The sequence below is a fragment of the Pongo abelii genome, chromosome 10, assembly GCF_028885655.2.
Source record: "Pongo abelii isolate AG06213 chromosome 10, NHGRI_mPonAbe1-v2.0_pri, whole genome shotgun sequence".
Taxonomy (NCBI): domain Eukaryota; kingdom Metazoa; phylum Chordata; class Mammalia; order Primates; family Hominidae; genus Pongo; species Pongo abelii.
The window spans coordinates 7,122,391-7,141,443 of record NC_071995.2 but is presented as its reverse complement, the minus strand read 5'-3'; the positions used below and the strand labels follow the sequence as shown (position 1 = coordinate 7,141,443).

The 19,053-nt window shown below is 45.2% G+C and overlaps 1 protein-coding gene across 2 annotated transcripts; it reads right to left on the bottom strand.

The window, feature by feature from the left end:
• Nucleotides 1-7,884: 7,884 nt before the first annotated feature.
• On the bottom strand, nt 7,885-18,421 carry C1S (complement C1s). Of its 2 annotated transcripts, none has more exons than XM_002822843.6 (12): nt 18,085-18,421; nt 17,035-17,200; nt 16,257-16,464; nt 15,873-16,050; nt 14,520-14,645; nt 13,604-13,803; nt 12,929-13,082; nt 12,265-12,380; nt 11,781-11,859; nt 11,127-11,255; nt 10,369-10,443; nt 7,885-9,056 (listed from the first exon to the last, which is right to left on the bottom strand). In XM_002822843.6, exons 2-12 carry the CDS (start codon nt 17,037-17,039, stop codon nt 8,260-8,262), a joined length of 2,067 nt encoding a protein of 688 aa, XP_002822889.1. In that variant the 5' UTR covers nt 17,040-17,200; nt 18,085-18,421; the 3' UTR covers nt 7,885-8,259. The 2 variants fall into 2 exon arrangements, with proteins under 2 accessions (XP_002822889.1, XP_002822888.1); XM_002822842.6 differs by having other exon boundaries at nt 17,035-17,113; nt 18,085-18,279.
• Nucleotides 18,422-19,053: the final 632 nt, after the last annotated feature.

The following is a 19,053-nucleotide window of genomic DNA, read 5'->3' as shown; positions in this document are numbered from 1 at the left end:
AATACAGGCAAAACCAATGATCTGTGAATAGATGGTTCAAAGAAAAGAAAATATAAATTGCTTTGAGGCTTTGGGGCTTAATTTCACTCATAATAAGGAAAATATTTAAATAAAATGCCATCTTTTTATCTGTAAGACTGACAAAAATAATATACCATGTTGTTGAAAATGTAGAGACACTCTCACACATTGCTTTTTGGAATGTATCCCTACGGAGAGCAATTTGGTAACAGGTAACCAAAATTACAAATACATATGCCTTTTCACTCACCAATTCAACTTCTGGGAATTCAGCCCACATTTTCTCACATATGAAATAAACAGCACACATAGGTTAGTCATTGCAGCATTGTTTATAATAACAAAATATTGGAATCCTGCATTCTGAAAGGTATCTGGTACCAAAGTTTCAAGTAAATTATGGAATATCCAAATGATGAAATACAATGTAACCATTCAATCCTTACTACAGACAGCATGGTAAGTGAAAACAAGTAAAATCCAGAATGTATAAAATATTATGTATAAAACGCTACCATTTCCATTTGTAGCCGGGTGTGGCGGCACACGCCTGTAGTACCAGCTACTTGGGAGACTGAGGTGGGAGGATGGCTTGAGCCTGGGAGGTCGAAGCTGCAATGAACTATGATCACACCACTATACTCTAGCCTGAGCGACACAGCAAGGCTCTGTCTCAAAAATAAATGAAATAAAATAAAGTAAAATAAAATGCTACTATTTGTATACATAACAGGAGTAGGCATATATCACTTACATGTGTATAAAAGATCACTAGAAAGATATACAAGAAATATTGGTGGTCTCTGGGGGGACATAGGAGTGGAAAGAAAAGTTATCATTGTAAGCTGTTTTGATCTTTCAAATTTTTAACCACGTAGGTGTTTTACCTATTCAAAAAATAGATGGTGCTCTTTAAATTAAAAAAAAAAAAATTTTAGGCTGGAAGCAGTGGCTCATGCCTGTAATCCTATCACTTTAGGAGGCTGAGGCTGGAGAATCGTCTGAGCCCAGGAGTTCAAGACCAACCTGGTCAGAATCAATTGGTGACATCAGATGTTAAAAAAAAAAAAAAAAAAAAACTTGAAAGAAGACTAACCCAGGCAACACAGTGAGATTCCATCATTACAAAAAATTAAAAATTAGCTGGACATGATGATGTGTGCCTGTGGTCCCAGCTACTCAGGAGGCTGAAGCAGGAGGAACACTTGAGCCCAGGAATTCGAGGCTGCAGTGAGCAATGTTTGCACCACTGCACTCCAGCCTGGGCAACAGAGCAAGACCCTGTATCAAAAAAAGTATAGAAAATAAGAATTTAAAAATTGTAAAGGAGTAGCCTCATTGAAAAAGTTGATATGTATCAAAGATTGGAGGAAGTTAGACATTCAGAGACCTAGGGAAAGAACATTCCAGGAAGAAGCCAAGGGCCCTGAAGTGAGCAGCTGCCTGATCCATCAGAGAATGTGCAGGCAGCAACGCCATGTTCTGGGCAGAGTGCTCCGTATGCACGCATTGAAAAGCTCATGCTGGCTGCTGAATTGAAGACGTACTACAGCTGAAAAAGGGCATAAAAAGGACCAAGTCGGTGGCAATTACAGTAATCCAGGCAAGAAGTGATGGTAGCTCAGAGCAGGGGTGCGGTGGAACTGGCGAGAAGTGGTCAGGTTATGGATAAAACTTAAAGAAGAACCAAAGGGTTTCCTGACGGAGTAGACACTGGAAGGGGAGGGGTGAGAAAATGGCATCAGCTTGATGGGGATGGGTACGAGACGAGCAGGTCTGATAGGTTCTGTCTGGAACATGTTGATTTTCAGATGGCTACTAGTTTAGGGCCAAGATGAAGGAGATTTACCCACCTCCTGAATCAAACAACAACAAAGATTAAAATATATGAAACAACGGTTTTTGAGACACTGGACATTGGACAAAAAAAGACAATGATCCCTGAGAGACTGGGCCCAGTTTACTGCCTTGAGAGAGTTTCCAAGCTGAGTCGCCAGAAGGAGAAATCCAGGTAGGACTCAGTCAGCTCCCTGACTTGAGGAGACACAGCCCCAGATCCAGGAGACCAAGGCTCCTGGAGGTCACAGAACTGAGGATCAGGGAGGAGAAAGGTACACAGAGAGATGGCCAGGGGTCTTCAGAGGATCCCACAAGTATTCAACTGAGTACTGCTCAGCACTCACATGTGAGAAAATTACCTGGGGATGGGGAGAATCCCAATAACATCAGCAGAGGGAACGCCACCCGGCAATCACCAGGCCTGGGAACAGTGCCTGATGCCACCTGCCAGCCTGGAAACCGTCATGCCCCACAGGGCACTGGGAAGAGAATGCAGGAGGCTCTCGCCTCTGTTGTGGGGCCCAGGCTGACCGGGACAGTGACCGCTGACGTAGGAGGAAAACCTGGGGAGTTCAGTACTCAGAAGCCAAGGAAAGAAAGTGCATGGAAGTGGAGATAAAGACTGAGCATCCATCCTTGGATGGAGCAATGTCAGAGTCATTGGTGACCCAGAAAAGCACAGTATGGTGGAATGATAGGGGGAAAGCTAGAGCAGAGTTGGAGAGAGAGCAGGAGAATAGGAACTGGAGACAGGGTATAATCAATTATCTGAAGGAATTTGCTGCAAACGGAAGCAAATAAATAGGGAAAGCTGTTGGAGGAATTGTGGTCAAGAGAAGTCTGTCTTAAGTTTAGAGGAATTACAACATGTTTACATACAGATAGGAATTACACAATAGGGAGGGAAATGGTGATGGGAGCGGGGGCGGAGATGGAATCGAGTTGGAAGCATGGATAAGTCACCAATGGATAAGTTAACACACAGGCCAGCTGAGTGTAAGGGAACAGATGCCAGTATTCCAGTAGATGTGGTGGTGGTAGAAGCTCTCTTCTAGGTTTCATGTGTCTTGGTGAGGTAGAAAATAAGGTCATCAGCTGAGAATGAGCATGGAGAATTTCAGGGGTTTGAGAAGAGAGAAGAAATGAAATAGTCATCTGGGACAGTGGGATTGAGAATGGATTAGGGAATTTTGATTGCCTGGGAGCATGAAGGGTTCATTTGAGATTCATGGCCAACAATTAAAAGGGAGACAGTTGTTCTTTTGTGAGACATTCTCACCTTTTTTGAGACAATTGTGTGAGCTTGTGTGTTTTCCCCCAGCCACTAGCAGCAGTACCAGTTGAGGCAAGAGGAGGCAGGGTTTTATTATGTCAAGTGAGCACATTGAAACCAAAGAAGAGCCAGATGTTGTGGCTCATCCCTACAATCCCAGCACCTTGGGAGACCAAGAAGAGAGGATTGCTTGAGGCCAAGAATTCAAGACCAGCCTGGGCAACATAGTGAGACCCCGTCTCTACAAAAAAATTTAAAATTAGCCAGGTGTGGTGGTGCATGCCTGCAGTCTCAGTGTCTCAGGAGGCTGAGGTGGGAGGACTCCTTGAGCCCAGGAGTTTGGGGCTGCAGTAAGCTGTCATTATGCCACTGTACTCCAGCCTGGACAACAGAGTGAGACCCTGTCTGAAAGAAAGAAAGAGAGAGAGAGAGGAAGGAAGGGAGGAAGGGAGGGGAAGGGAAGAGAGGGAAGGCAGGAAGGAAAATAACAGGCATGCAGGAAAAAAAAATCATATTTTCAGAGGATAGATGATGACAGTGAGGACAACACAGGACACCAAAACGGAGGCAAGCCACCAAGGACTGGGAAAAGAGACCTGAAAGGCTTAGGGCCACTTAAGGCAAACACAGACAACTTCATAAATTGCTGGAAAAAAAATTCTACATAAATTATGCCACAATTATGTGACAGAGCAGGTAAAGTTCATCTAGGTCCAACCTAGGTGGTCAGTGTTTTCCAAAATCTCTCCTCGGGGGTCTCTGTCAAGCCTTTTGGGGTCAGCCCTGCCCCACACAACCGGCCTCTGCTTGGCCCTATGAGCAGATCAAATTCTTCCTTTTGGGTCTTCTTCAGTCCTACTCAGGTCGGACACACTCACCTGCAGTGGCCCCAGGATTCTTCTCTGCTGTCCTGACTTCTCCCCCAACTAGGTGCTCAGGTGCTTTTTTTGCTTTCATCCCTGCTTCCGTGCATTTTTATTCTGTGAATTTTTATTTCTGTGATTTTTTTTTTTTTTTTTTTTTTTTTTGAGACAGAGGCTCGCTCTGTCACCCAGGCTGGAGTGCAATGGCGTGATCTAGGCTCACTGCAACCTCCGCCTCCCGGGTTCAAACGATTCTCCTGCCTCAGCTTGCTGAATAGCTGAGACTGCAGGTGCCCGCCACGACGCCCGGCTAATTTTGTATTTTTAGTAGAGACGGGGTTTCACCGTGTTAGCCAAGATGGTCTCGATCTCCTGACCTCGTGATCCACCCACCTCGGCCTCCCAAAGTGCTGGGATTACAGGCGTGAGCCACCGCGCCCGGCCCTATTTCTGTGCATTTTTATTCTAGCCATCCTCTTTGATTTTTTCTGTTAAAAACCTTAAGTTCTTCTTGCTTTCTATCTAAAAGAGATCAAGAAACATTTTCATTTTACCCATGAATAGGCAGACACCCAGAAAAACCTGAGCATATTATGCCAAAAATGTTTCACACTCAGTCCTTAAGCAATGAAGACAAAAGAAATGATTTGTTTCCACATTAAACCTAAAGGGAGATAGATACACAATGCAAATAGCCCATTTGGAGATGAGGCAGAATACAATGGTTACAATTAGAATGAGCGCCTTCCTGGCAGCTGCAGGTCTTCTGTGTCCTTTGTAGTCCCTTGTAGAGGAAGAGAGATTTTTTTAAAACAGATGCTTCCATTCAGGAAACTAGGTCCATCAGAGACTTTCCCTGTAGGTTTTGCTTTGGGGGGGTTCCCCCATTGTGGTTCCTGTTACCACAACTTCATCTCCCTCAATATGTCCAGTCTCTGCTTTTCTCTGGTTCAAGGGTGGACATACCCAAAATCAATTTCCTCTTAGGACAACTGAGAGAAGCTGGATCTTTCCAATGTGTCTTTTCATGATTGTAAGAGAAAATAAAAAATAAAAGGGTGTGACTACAAAATGTAGCAAGAGGGAAATCTTTGTAGTGATGGAATTGTTTCATATCTTGACTGCAGAGGTGCTTACATGACTTTCCAATGTAGTAAAATAACATAAAACTGCCCGTGCACATTGTACCAACATAAGTTTCCTGGTTTAGTTATTGTACTGTAGTTACCTAAGATGTAGCCATTAGGGGAAACAGTGCCTCTCTGTACTAACTTTGCAACTTCTTGTGAATATGTCAAAAGAAAAAGGGTTTTGTTACATCATTATTTTAAAAACCATGGCAGAGTTTGTGGATTTGATCAAGATTAAATAAAGCTGTGTTGTGTACATACGTGTGTGTGTGTGTGTGTCTGTGTTTGAGACGGAATCTCACTGTGTTGACCAGGCTGGAATGCAGTGGTACCATTTCGGCTCACTGCAATACCAGGTTCAAGTGATTCTCCTGCTTCAGCCTCCCAAGTAGCTGGGATTACAGGCACCTGCTACCACACCTGGCTAATTTTTGTATTTTTAGTAGAGACAAGGTTTCACCATGTTGGTCAGGCTGCTCTCAAACTCCTGACTTCATGTGATCCATCCTCCCTGGCCTCCCAAAGTGCTGGGATTACAGGTGTGAATCACCACGCCCGGCCTCATATTTTCAATCTTTAAAATAATAACCAATATGCAGGAAAAAAGTCACATTTCCACAGAATATGTTTCTGACTCTAGCAGTCACTGTAAAGGAAACTTTAGAGTCCCAGGATCCCTTCTAGCCCCTTCTGGGCTGGTCCAGTTTCAAGTAGGTTCAAGTCCTGTTGACCACCGGCCATTGTCTTCCCTCCCCGGCATGAGTTGCTGACCCACCAGTCCATTTTCTTCTGACCAAAGAAAAGTGACAATTCACCTTCTTTAAAAAGCTACCTCTTTTGCTGGGTTTCAGATGAAGCGGACATATGTTCCGAAGTAACTTGCAAGGTACTACGATGGATACCCTTTAAACACAATGAATGACTTTCTAGCCCCTCTAGGACCTGATGACAAGCTCTTCCCAGCTCTGAAGTCTCTGATCATGGTTCATTTAGGTCTTCTCCCTGCCATTCACCCAGAGAAATGATCTTGCAGCACAGTCAACGATGCAAAGCCCGTTCCCGTCACGCCGTACAAGGTGGCAGCAAAGAGGGAAATTCTTCACCGATACCTCAGCCCATCAGCAAGGGCAGAACCCAAATGGACTGGTGATTCTCCAAAAGGGATGAACTTCCTTTTTCTGTTACTTGTCAGATTCCAGGTTAATTTTTTGCTATTGCCCCAAGTATAAAAAAAGAAGAAAAATATCTCTATCACAGATCATGTTTCTAAATCTTAATATTTCTCCAATGCCTTTTTATCTCTAGAAGAATCCTCCTCTCATGGAAACACTCTCACACAGGGCACACTGTCAACTCCATTGCTCCTGCAATGATAGAAGTGTGAGAAGGTGGCTATGAGGCATACAGTTCAGGAGTGACACAGTGACTTTATGCTGCTTGGTTGACCATATAATCCTCCCAGAGGCTCCCTGTTGTAATTCCCTTCAATTCTTCAGGCCCTACAATTAGAGTTCTTCTGGTTACCTCATCGTGTTTACCCTGCGGTCTAAGGTCAACTGTTGAATTTAGCCCTCTTGGTCTATGGAATATCAAAGTCCATTCTCGATGGGCCCAAACAACCCCTTTTTGGCTTCTGGTAAAAACTGCCCTCCTGAAAGCCACGTGTCACATCGAACAGGTCAGATTCCCTGTCAGCTCTTCTTCTCAGACCTCCGCTTTCCTAAGACGCCCTACTAGGGCAACCACTGTCCTAAGATAGTTCTCCTATCTTCAGTTTTTAAAATGCTAAGTCTCTATTCTGTAGTCATTTCTCATCACTAATCATTCTTTTGGAAGAGGAATATTTTCTTTTCCTTCCCCTAGAAAATAGAAGGGAGAGTTTTGGGGTCCATCCTTTCCGAGATTTTCTGCTATGTCATCTTGGTACAGAGTTCAGTCTAATGAAGACGTTGTCACAAATTGATCAAAACCACCAGGAAAGCAGACAAGAGCATGCTCAATTTCTTTAGTTTTTCTTTTTTGTTGTCATAATATTGCATGATACAATGAGTATTAGAGGAAAATTAACTTTCAGTTGACATATTGAAACAATTTATACTTAAAGAAGATCTTAAACAGCCAACTCAAACTATTCTACATGATTTCTGAATGAGGTGGGGGTTTTTTATTTTGTTTTGTTCCAGACTATGTCTTACACTGGTTGCCCAGGCTGGAGTAGAGTGGCATGATCACTGCAGCCTTGACCTCCTGGGCTCAAGAGATCCTCCCACCTCAGCCTCCTGAGTAGCTGGGACTAAGTCACGCACCACCATGCCTAGCTAATTTTTATTTTTTATTTTTGTAGAGACAGGGTCTCCCTATGTTGCTCACACTGGTCTTGAACCCCTGGGCTCAGGCGATCCTCCCACCCCAGCCTCCCAAAGTGTTGGGATGACAGGTGTGAGCCATGCACCAGATGAGATTTAATGAGCTTTTTTTTTTCTTATTTTTCTTTTCTTCCTTTTTTTTTGGCCAGGTAAATATTAATGAGTTTAAAAAGCAGAATGTGATGCCTTACACTGGCGATCTTCATACTAACCCACAATATTCAGTAAATCTCATTTGGAAGAGAGAAAAAAGCTGAATTCCCTGTTTTCGTGACAATTAAATTAAATATTAGTTGCTGGATGCCCAATTTCAGTGACATAACAGCCCTCTCATCCCATTCCCCTTCTATAATTCTGAGGGTTTGGTGTGGAATGAGGAAAGTCAGACAAAATTTGCTTATAAACATCCTTTATTGTACATAGACAGTGGATACTGAGAATGATCAAGTAAATGGAATTTTGAACAGGTAAAGAGGAAACAAAGAATTAAGGTATCCCTGTGGAATAGTGCAAGATAGGAGTGCCCCACCCATAGTGTTATCTACACTAGGTACTCCGGGGAAAGGACCCCAAGGAGTCAGACCACAAATGTATGACCAGCACAATTCTATGATCAAACTCTACCTCTAGCAAGGCGTCTCAACAATCAAGTTCTATTTAAATCTCGTGTCTTCTTTCAGTCATGATGAAATAATGAGAATATCATAAGGAACAGAAGGCAATGCATTGGTCACCACCCTTGGAGAGGCTGGTGGGATGTATCTGGATTAGTCCTCACGGGGGGTGCTATTTTCCTGCATAGTCTTCATTATCCAGTCAATGTAGTTCTTTACCCGTGTGTAAAGCCCATAGGTCCCACACTGGGGCCCCCAGGACACCAGGCCAGCTACATAGAATTTGGTCTTGTCATTGGGATCCTGTACAGCAAAGGCCCCACCACTGTCCCCTTTACAGCTATCCATGCCCTTCTCTCCTCCAGCACAGATCATGTTCGGAGTGAAAACATAGGCCTCTGCATCTGCTGTGGGTTTCTCCACTTTCACTTCTTTGCACTTTCTTAAAGGAGCTACAGGTAACCTTGCCGCCTTGAGGCGAACAGCGCGATCTCTCTTCTCTGTTCGGCCCCAGCCTGAGATCAGTCCCAGGTCCCCATCCACGAGGTTGTAGTCAGAAGAGGTGCCTGGCAGGCAGATGGGAGAGACGGTGGGTCCCATTTTCACTGGGTCTTTCAGCCGCACCAGTGCAATGTCATTATCAAAATTTGTTCGTCCTTCTGGGACTTCCAGCAGCTTCCATCCCGGATGAATAAACACATGCTCAGGAGTGAGCATCTTGGATTTTGCCAGCCGTGAGGTCTGCACTGAGGTGGACCCAACGTACATTGTTGGCTCCCTGTTTCCCTCCACAACATGAGCAGCCGTCAGCACCCAGTACTCATCAATGAGCGCTCCACCAGCCCATGGGTTGTCAAAGAAGACTTGCCAGGGGAAGTTTTTAATATCTGCATCGGATCCTCCAATTATCCTCTGTTTTTCTTCAAAGGGTTCTCTGGGGACTCCACAGACTAGGAAGGAATAAAACAACACAGGGAAGGAGCAAGAAATGATGCTGGCTTCCTGCAAATCCTCCAACCACTCACATAATGTTACCTGCTAGGTTGCAGGGTTCTCTAGTACAAAATAGTCAACCCTATTTGGTCAACAATCTCAATACCTGACCCACTCTGGCCTTACCTAAACATCCCGCTTTGCTGACATCATAAGCTGGCTCATGGGAGAGCTCAGTTAAACGGAGGCAGTGTGTGAATCACTGAGTCCAGATGCACTAGTGCCTCACAATATCCACAGTGCGACTCACAGCCCCTCTGGAGGCAGGGGTCCCCTTTGCACCTCCCAACTCGGCATGTGAGGCTGGTGCCCAACCAAGAGCCAGTGCTGGAAACCCTTTTCTCACACAGATGGTGGAGGAGGGAAGATTTCTGCCTTCTTCAGATGCCCAGATCAAACTTTAATCACCTTCTTTACTGGAGTCCTAGTTGCACCTGAGTCCCTCCTGGTAAACCACAGGTCAGCCTAGGAAGTACAGAGGGGTCCCTTCTTTGGCCTTGACCTCTCACTCCCAGTGACTGGTGCCATTACCATTCAGTTATACTAATAACTGGATTCAAGTGAAGCTGCTTACCTAAATCCCTTACTAGACAGCCTGGAGGGACTCCAAGTTGAGCACAATGGGCTGTGAACTTAGACAGACCTGGGCTCAAAGCTTGCCTTTGCCACTTGCTAACTCTTGCGAACTTGCACCCCACCCATTCACCGGTCAAATAAGACTAATGACAACTAGCTCACAGGGCTGTTATACGGACATGAATGAGGTAATAAATTGAACAAATCAGCTTGGTCTTTAGCTCTCAGTAACACCCAGGATGGTTTTTATCCTACTGGATTTGCCCCAGCCTTCTGCTACCCAACTCTTATCTTCCTCATTCCTTGAATTCCTCTATATCTTGCTGCCCTATAAACTTTTAATATAATAACTAGGCTATTTAGCTAGTCTTGTTTCTGAGTGTTGATTACTCACTCTCAGCTTTCAGGCCCTGTTTTTAGCAGTTCTGTATCTTCTCACTGCAGCTACATTACCAGACACCAACTGTCGCTGGCTGACGTTTCTATTTCCTTCCAGTTGGCCTGGCTTCAGTGTAGCTGAGGAGGTTCCCCACGGCCCTGGCAGCCCATGGCACAGTGATAATGCCACCTCACTGAGCTGGACTCTGGCAGGTCACTGTTCAGTCCTTTCCCAAGAGGATTACAGTTGCTTTCAGAAGGTGACTCCCAGTCACCCGTGGCTATCATCTCTCCCCAAGCCTCAGCCCTCCTTACCTGGAACACATTTCGGCAGCTCTGGGCCCAGCACCTCATTCACCCAGCTCCCGTTACCAGCACAGTGATACTCCCCTGGAATAGCACAGAGAACACAGGCCACACTCACCACCACATCTTCCTTCTTCCATTCCCCTCTACCCCAACAACCTGCCCCGTTCCTTCAGAGCCTCAGCTCATCTAGGATTCAAGTAGTAAATCAGATTAAATCAGCCAGAAAAAAATATCTTCCTCCAAAAAATCCCTCAGGCCTCTAGCCTGCTGGGGAGACAAAGGGAACATCTCCAAAGCAGAAGGAAAGAAGGCATTGGGAAAGTGGGGAAATAAAATACAAAGCAATGCAGAGAACGTATAGTATCTCATCCAGCCCTTCATCTAGCATAACCAAAGCCTCCACATCAAGAAAGCCAGTCAGTGTAGCTTGGTGACTTAAAGCTGAAGGCATTGCTCCTGTGGGTTTTACATGAAATAACTGGTCAAAAGGTGGGTAATCCCATGAAATGGATGTTGTAGGGGAATTCCTGCTGCAGCTGTGAAACTCAGTTGGTGACCTCTATGATTCCCTGTGACTGATGCTCCCCTGAACGTGCCCTGCTCCAGATGAAAACTGTATCTTTGGATGAAGCCAAGGGGATGAACAATGTCTGTCCTTTTGCCTTCATTTGTCTCCAAACTCTCTCTGGCACAGATAGATTATGCTATCCACCCTCCAACACCTTCTCACTCTCTCTGTCTCTTCTCCAGTAGAAGAAACCTACCACCTCCTCCATTTTCCATGTAGTAATATGGCTCCTCACAGGTGTAGTGGATGACAGAACCAAACAAAGTGCTCTCTGGGTCTTCAACTTTACCATTCTCAATGGATTCAGGAATGCCACAGTCCACAGCTACCAGACGAAGGAAGGAGAGTGATGGTCAGGACAGCCACTTCCTCCAAGGAAGAGTCATGGGGCCAGGTTCATCCTCACTGCTTCCCCATCCCATATCCACAGGCACACCTGGGATGAACCTCCCCACACCAGCCTCTCTGTGGCCATCCTCCCCAGCTGGCATCTCTCAGCTCCCTCGCCCGCTGAGATGCCAATTCAGATGGCCCCATGAAAGCCGTAGTGAAGAGCCTGGTTCTCAGTGATTGGTGAAGGCCCAGTGGAAGCCACAAATGCACCCACGTGGGGCTATTAACTCGACCTATCCCATAGCCCCTTTCTTGGAAAGAAATATGCCGATCTAGTTGGCCTGGGACCAGATGTGGGGCTGGGACTAGAAAAGCCTCCATGACTGGCTTCCCTTCAAAAACCCAACCCACTCCCTCACATGCCTAAGAGGAAACCATGCATTTGAATTTTGATGTGCTGATCTTTCCATTCTCTCTGAGAGAAAAAGAAAGACTTCCACTTTGAAGAGACACGTACGTTGACATTTCAGTTTGGAATTACTCCACTTTCCATTGCTTTGACAAGTCGAATAGAAAGATGTTGCACCAACACGTCCCTGGAGAATAATAAACATCACCACTTATTTCTGAAGAGAGATATGGGAAACCAAAATCAAAACTGGAATTGATCTCTGGCCTTGGATCAATGAGGAGTCCTCACCACAAGAAGCTTGGGAACATCTTAGCAGACCCAAAGCACCCAGGAGATGAGGCTGACAGAAAGCTTTGCCCCAATGTGTCAACTCCCCTTCCCCAAGAAGACTGAAGGCAGAGAGAATGCCAAGCTGGCCAGGGAGCTCCATGACTCACAAGGGAGAACTACAGATCTTAAGCTGTTGTGTTCATGGGAAAGGTGTTATACCTTGATCACACACATACACTGGATAAACAACTGGACAATTTCAGTCCGCTCGTCCTGATCTGGGGCCAGAGATTGGGGAGAAGCCAAGATGGTACTTTACCTCCACAACTTCAAACCCATCCAGACAGGTTATCTGCACCACATCTCTAAACACATATTTTGCCTTCGCAGGCTCCCAAACAGAATTGGGAGTGTCTTCCTTAGGGCAGGGCATTGCTTGAAAGAACAGAAGTTGGGACAGGAAAAAAAAAATTACTAAATAGTTGAAGACTCTCATTCTATTTACATCATTCTCACACTTTCTAAAATCATCCAGTTGTCCTCAATCCTGATGCTTAACATTCCAATACAGCAGATGTCTAAAATCATATGGCATTACCAACTAACCACCCCCAAGCTGTCTGCACTCTCAGGTCTAGTTAAAGGATTACTAGAGGTTGTGGCATTTCTAGCAACCATTGACTGGTTTAGATTTTCCTGAAGAAGTGAAGTATCTCAGGATTCTATCAGAACAACAATCTATCTGCTTTTCAAATTATTGTTGCTTTGTTTTTGTTTTGTTTTAGAGAAAAGGTTTTGCTCTGTTGCCCAGAGTGGACTCAAACTCCTACTTCCTGGGCTCAAGGGATCCTCCTGCCTCATCCTCCCCCAGTAGCTGAGATCACAGGTGCTTCCAGTGTGCCTGGATCATCTACCTGCTTTGTTCCCACATTGTTTGGGGACTTTGGTATCACCAACCAAAGAGGCACTTCTAGGTTACTCACGATCTCCATGATAGCGAAGTTTCCAGCCCTTTTTTTGCCCTGTTAGATCAGTTTGGAAGATGATATCAAGAGCATTACTCTTGGTTTCAATATTTAGAGGCCCAGGGAATCCATGACCACAGTAAGGACCAAATTGCTGATCTCCTGCAACAAACTGAACAAAATGATGAAATCAGAAGAGGGAAAGAACTAAAGGAAAGAGGTAAATTGGGGAGTGGGAGATACAAATAAGAGAGGCATTAAATGTCACATAAAATAAGAAGAAGGAAAATAAAGGTCAGGAGAAAAGATAATTTTATCTTCAGGCTGAGTGCAGTGGCTCACACCTATAATCCCAGCACTTTGGGAGGCCGAGGTGGGAGCATTGCTTGAGGCTGGGAGTTTCAGGCTATCCTGAGCAACATAGCAAAACCCTATCTCTGTAAAAAATAAATAAATAAATAAATAAAAATAACAATATTAGCTGGGTTTGATGACGCACGCCTGTGGGCCTAGCTACTCAGGAGGCTGAGGTGGGACGCTTGCTTGAGCCCAAGAGGTCAAGGCTACAGTGAGCTGTGATTGCACCACTGCACTCCACTTGAGCAACACTGTCTCAAAAAAAATTTCTTTATCTTCAGGGAGAGATCTCTTTGTGTAAGTTGAGGGTAGGGGTATTAATCGACCATCACGCACAACTAAACTGTCAAGGCAGTTTCCCTCTGAGTCAGCTGGTTCCACATCAAAATCTTCTCTCCGCACGGTCACCACAACTTGGAACCCTTTCTCCAACCGGATCTGGTATTCACACCTTGAGTTCTCTGGATATGGTTTGGGATAATTGGGACTTGCAATCTCCCCAATCAGTGCAGTGAATACATCCCCACTGCAATTAACTAACGAAGAAAAAGAGAAAGGGAGAATCAAATACAGGGTCAAGCAAACGAATTCCTGCACTATTCTATGATTCCTTCTCTCAGAAACTGAGAGTCCTTCATTCAAACTAACCTGGGACCCCTGCCCTAACTGGAGGGATGGAGCAATTACACATGCAATACATATCAGTAGGAATACACAATCCCTGTTAGGTTTCCATCACTTTGCTTAGGATGGAGCCTTTTCTGGTTATGAACAGCCCCCAGTAGACTCTTTACAGGCATCTATCTCTCTTCTCCAATTAACTAACTTTACCCTGTAGTCTTATCTTCCTCCCTTTTGTGGCTTCATCTCAGCTTATGAGTAACTAAGAATAGATGCCAATACAGAGTGATATAATGGACTCTGGGGACTCAATGTGGGAGGAGGTTGAAAGGGGGGCTAGAAAACTACACATTGGGTATAGTGTACACTGCTCAAGTAACAAAACAAGTGCACTCAAATCTCAGAATTGACCACTAAAGAACTCATCCATGTAACCAAAAACACCAGTACCCCCAAAACTATTGAAATTATTAAAAATAATAAATAAATAAATAAATTCTAAAATGAAAAAGAAGAAGTGCCAAATGAAGGCTTGGCCTAATCGAAGTTGGAAGGGTGGATAAAGCCCTTTCTGAGGCCTCAGCCATTCCAAATCCCAGGGAACATGCAACCCTCTTAACACCAAGCTCACCTCCACAATTCTTCATGTCATCATGGAGGAAATATTCCGGGGGGCAGGAGCAGAAGTAACCACCAATGAAATTGTTGCAGAAGTGGCTACAAGGGGCATCTACAAAATCTGTGCATTCATTTATGTCTACAAAGAGTAGAGAGAGGCTGAGGTCAAGAACAAACACCAAGAAGGGAGAATGAGGTTACTCCCAAAACCATAAGGGTAAGAAAAATTAGGAAAGGCCTATTGCTTAAAGATCCCCCAAGGGATCACATTTCAGGCTAGTATTATTCTATATTACTCTTCTGACATATGATTCCAGAGTTGAGCCCTACCACTACACAGCTATAAGGGAGCTCGTGTGTTTGTGTGTGTGTGTGTGTGTGTGTGTGTGTGTGTGTGTGTGTATGTGACATAGCCTCACTCTGTCACCGAGGCTGGAGTGCAGTGGTGCGATCTTGGCTCACTGCAACCTCCACCTTTTCAAGCAAGTTCAAGCAAGTCTCATGCGTCCACCTCCCGAGGAGCTGAGAATACAAGCACGCACTACCACACCTGGTTAATTTTTTGTATTTTTAGTAGAGACAGGGTTTCATCATGTTGGCCAGGCTGGTCTTTAACTCCTGGCCTCCGGTAATCCACCCGCCTCAGCCTCCCAAAGTGCTGGGATTACAGGTGTGAGCCACCACACCCGGCCTAGGCAGCTCTTAATATCACAGATCCTTGACTTTTCTCATGTACAGAGTGTTTCAGCTCTAGGGATGACACTCTGCAAGGTAAACATCATGACGATGCTTTCTGCAGGGAGGAATCAGTACATTCATTGCTTTATATGATGTTGGTCCTTCTGTCAATCTAAACAATAGTTTGGCTTTATGAGATGTCCTAGCTTCATTTTAACCTGGAGAGAGATACAGAAGTACCCAGAATTTGAAGGTTTGAATGCCATATATTGAATGGGTTTAAATACTACAAATTCCTTGTGTGATTCTTGGCAAGTTATTAACTTTCCTAGTCCTTATTTTCTTCATCTTTATATGGAGCAAATAATGCCTACCTTGAAGGATTAAAGTGATGATTGTGTTAAAATAGGAAAAATCCCCAATCCCCAATACATACCCAGTTTACGGTGGCTCTCAATAAATTACTGTTTATTCTGTAATATGTGTTATTACCATTATCATCATCACCACTAAGATATGATCATGCATTTGAATTTCACAAAAGTGATTTATGGAGCGACCCAGGCCAAGTCAACATTTTTTGTAAGAATTACGAACAGAATCCTCATTCAATGCGTTGCTCAGTGGATTTCTCACTTCTAATCTTTTAGCTGGGTCAATAAGGCACATGCAGAAGGGTGAGCCTTACCTGTGGCAACATAGTATGCAGCAAACCCCGTAAAACGCTCTTCATTGGAAAAGTCTGACTTAAAGATCACCTGGAGTTTGTTGTATGGGACTTGGAACTCTTCCACAATGGGAGAGTGGGGATTGTTACTGCTCCTCTGTCCACAGAGCCTCCCTTCTTCAATGTCTCCTGAGATTATCTAAGAGAAGAGTCAAAAAAAAAAAAATCTAGGAAAGGGTAATATTTTGGTATGGAGGTAAGAGAAGGGACAGAGAATAGAACATTTATGCCCCTAGGACTTGACTCCAGTTCACTGTGAGTACAGGTGGCACTCCCTCCCACGTCCTTATTCCACTGCCTTAGCCCTGGTCTTCCATCTCTTTTCTTTCTGTGCTTATAACATACCTGCACTGAGTCATACGCACAGTTCTCTGACAGCTCTATGTCCAGATGGGTGAAGTAGAGGTGAATCCCGTACCCTTCAGGAACTTCTATGTCCCAAGATTTCTCTACCTCACTGGGATATGCCTGAGGATAGTTAGGGGACAGGATCTCCCCATACATGGTAGGCTCAGCATAAACCCACGCCAAAAGGGAAAACAGGACAATGCACCTGAAAAAAAAGAGTCATAGATTGGCGGGTGACCCAGGCACCAGTAGCCTAGGACAGAACGCGCTATTTGCCAGAAGCAGAAGAAAGGGGGAAGAAGAGAGGCAGTCAATCGGCCATGGGGGAGAATCTTAGGTCGGAATAAAGAAAAGGCCCAGGTCAAACCAAAATCCAGGCTTCAGACAACAGTCCTCTTTTTTTTTTCTTTTTTTTTTTTTTGAGACAGGGTCTCACTCTGTTACCCAGACTGGAGTGCAGGGATGCGATCTCAGCTCACTGCAGCCTTGACCTCCCGCGCTCAAGTGATTCTACCACCTCAGCCTTTTGAGTAGCGGAGACCACAGGTGACACGCACCACGCTGGGCTGATTTTTTTTTTTTTTTAATAGAGACAGGGTCTCCTTATGTTGTCCAGGCTGGTCTCAAAGTCCTGGGCTCAAGCAATCCTCCTGCCTCGGCCTCCCAAAGTGCTGGGATTACAGGCGTGAGCCATCATGCCTGGCCCATGAGCGCTTTTCTTGAGAAGATGAAGGGAATGGAGTCTGTGTAATCTCAGGGACCCTTGATCACTTACCACATCTCTGGCGATGTGTCCACCCTGGTGAGCTGCCTGTCTCTTGGTCCTGGCTTTCTGCACCTCCGGACTTTGGAGCCTAAGGGGTGGCAGGCCTGGCTGTATTTGTCTGACAAACACAGGCACCTTCTTTGGTGGTGCGGCGTCACCTGGGGCTCAGTGTCACCTTCAAAGGGATAACACACAGGGCCATATCACCAACATCGCCACATGGCAACGGGCCCCTCACACTCTCCCTAGTTCAACTTCGACTAACTTTCTAGACTATAGCTAAATTGTATCCTTCCCTCATTGCTTCTCTGGATTTTCTCCTAATTTTTCTCCAAAGGAATCAAGTACTTTCTCCCAGTTTTCTTCTTCCTCTGTTGTCCTCCACCAGCCCACCCCCACAGTATCAGTCTCTCTCCTGCCCTCGGGAACAATGCTCCCATTTCCACTCAGGTTTTCAGCAGTCTTGGCGCATCATGACCATCCATGTAGGACAGCCCCTCTTCTTTAACCATGATCTCCTTATCTCCTCAAGCAGCCCTGTCTGCTGTTTATCATTGCGTGCATCTCCGCTGATGCTCCCAACGCCCACGGATGGAGGCAGGAGCTTCTTTCACTAAGGGAAGGCAGGGACCCTGGGACAAGCGGTCTGAGAAGGAAGTGCTGCCCCACTGAGACAGAGTTGCGTGAGGAAGGAGAAAAGGGACAGCCAAATGACAAGGAACATAAAAACTTCCTACATTCGTTTTCCAGAGTTTGTTTGGGGTTTGTCCCTGCCCCCCACCGCCAACTTACTGAAAATACAAGCTATCTCCCCACAGTTCCTAGTAAAGTCTTGCCAAAATTGCTTTAACCCTGAAAACAGCGGTAGGTAAAGGGGTGAAGTGGGGGTGAATTAGGGGTGGATGGGGTGAGCCTAAGAGAAATAGGTTGTCTATATTCTGCCTTTTTTATGCTGCCTTTGTCAGCCCTCTATCATTGCCCCAAGCCCTCCTACATGAAGTTTTCTGCCTTTCTTTTTTCCTCCATCAAAGCTCTGCTCCTTGTTTGTAAGGATTTTACCTTCAGAAGCTGGTAGGAGCAAGTGGGTCAGTTCCCTCTCTCCTGCCAGTGGGCATGCTGGGCAACCCCTCTGGCCCCCAGGGACAGCAGCACAGGGCCTTGACGCTCCCTCTGCAGGAACCTCCGGCCAGCCTCCCTGTCCGGGTTCTGTTCATAAGATTCCCTACCGAGTGTGCATGTCTGAAATTCCCTGATCTAACAGAGGGGGCTGGGAGACCATGACACAGGGAAACTCAGCCTTGATCTTGGAGCTCCCTCTGCTTTTGAAACAAGGACAGCGTCCTCCTCCCAGGCCTGAGAGCCCTCTATCCAGGGCTCCAGTGGGGAAAGGAGGAATGGGGAATTTCACCGATTGCTTAATGCTATTTTTCAGCCAAAGGGTGTGTTTCTGAGTTTTCGGGGAAGTCAAGTGATTTGTGGGAAAAGGCGGGGATTGGTACCAGGGGAAAAAACCAAACCCAGAAAGTCCAGCCCTCCAAATGTGTGTAAATCACGAATTAACAGAAAGTAGTTATCAGAAATGCAAGTCATCTCTGCTTTAAAGCAAATGTAATGGTTGATAATGACTTACACCAAGACCCAAGGTGGTCTGGCGTGAGGCTTCCTCTTCATAACATCCCTCCACATCCCTTCCAAACATCGAAATTCTACCCCACAACCAAGCCCCTCTTCAGATCCAACCCAGAGTCCCTTATCCATAATCCTTGAAGCCAGGTGTGTTTTGAAATTTTATAGATTTTATTAAGGCTATGTAGTCCATGGACCCAATATTAGGTAACACCTCCTCCTCTCCCTCCCTTTATGGACCAGGATAACCCCCTATTAACAAACATTAAAATTTCTGCAGCTAAACACATTGATCTTATGGTAAATGGATAACTAAAGATTACAAATTACATCAGTTCGGGTCAGGATTTGCTGCCAAATTGAGTTTTAGTCCCAAACTTGAAAACAAACAAACAAAAAACA

Coding starts and splice junctions, on each gene's coding strand:
- C1S (XM_002822843.6), bottom strand. Junction 13,083..13,603: donor ACTGCCTTGACAGTTTAGTT/GTGCGTGATGGT, acceptor CATTTTGTTCAG/TTTGTTGCAGGAGATCAGCA. Junction 11,860..12,264: donor ATGGGTTTGAAGTTGTGGAG/GTAAAGTACCAT, acceptor ATTATTCTCCAG/GGACGTGTTGGTGCAACATC.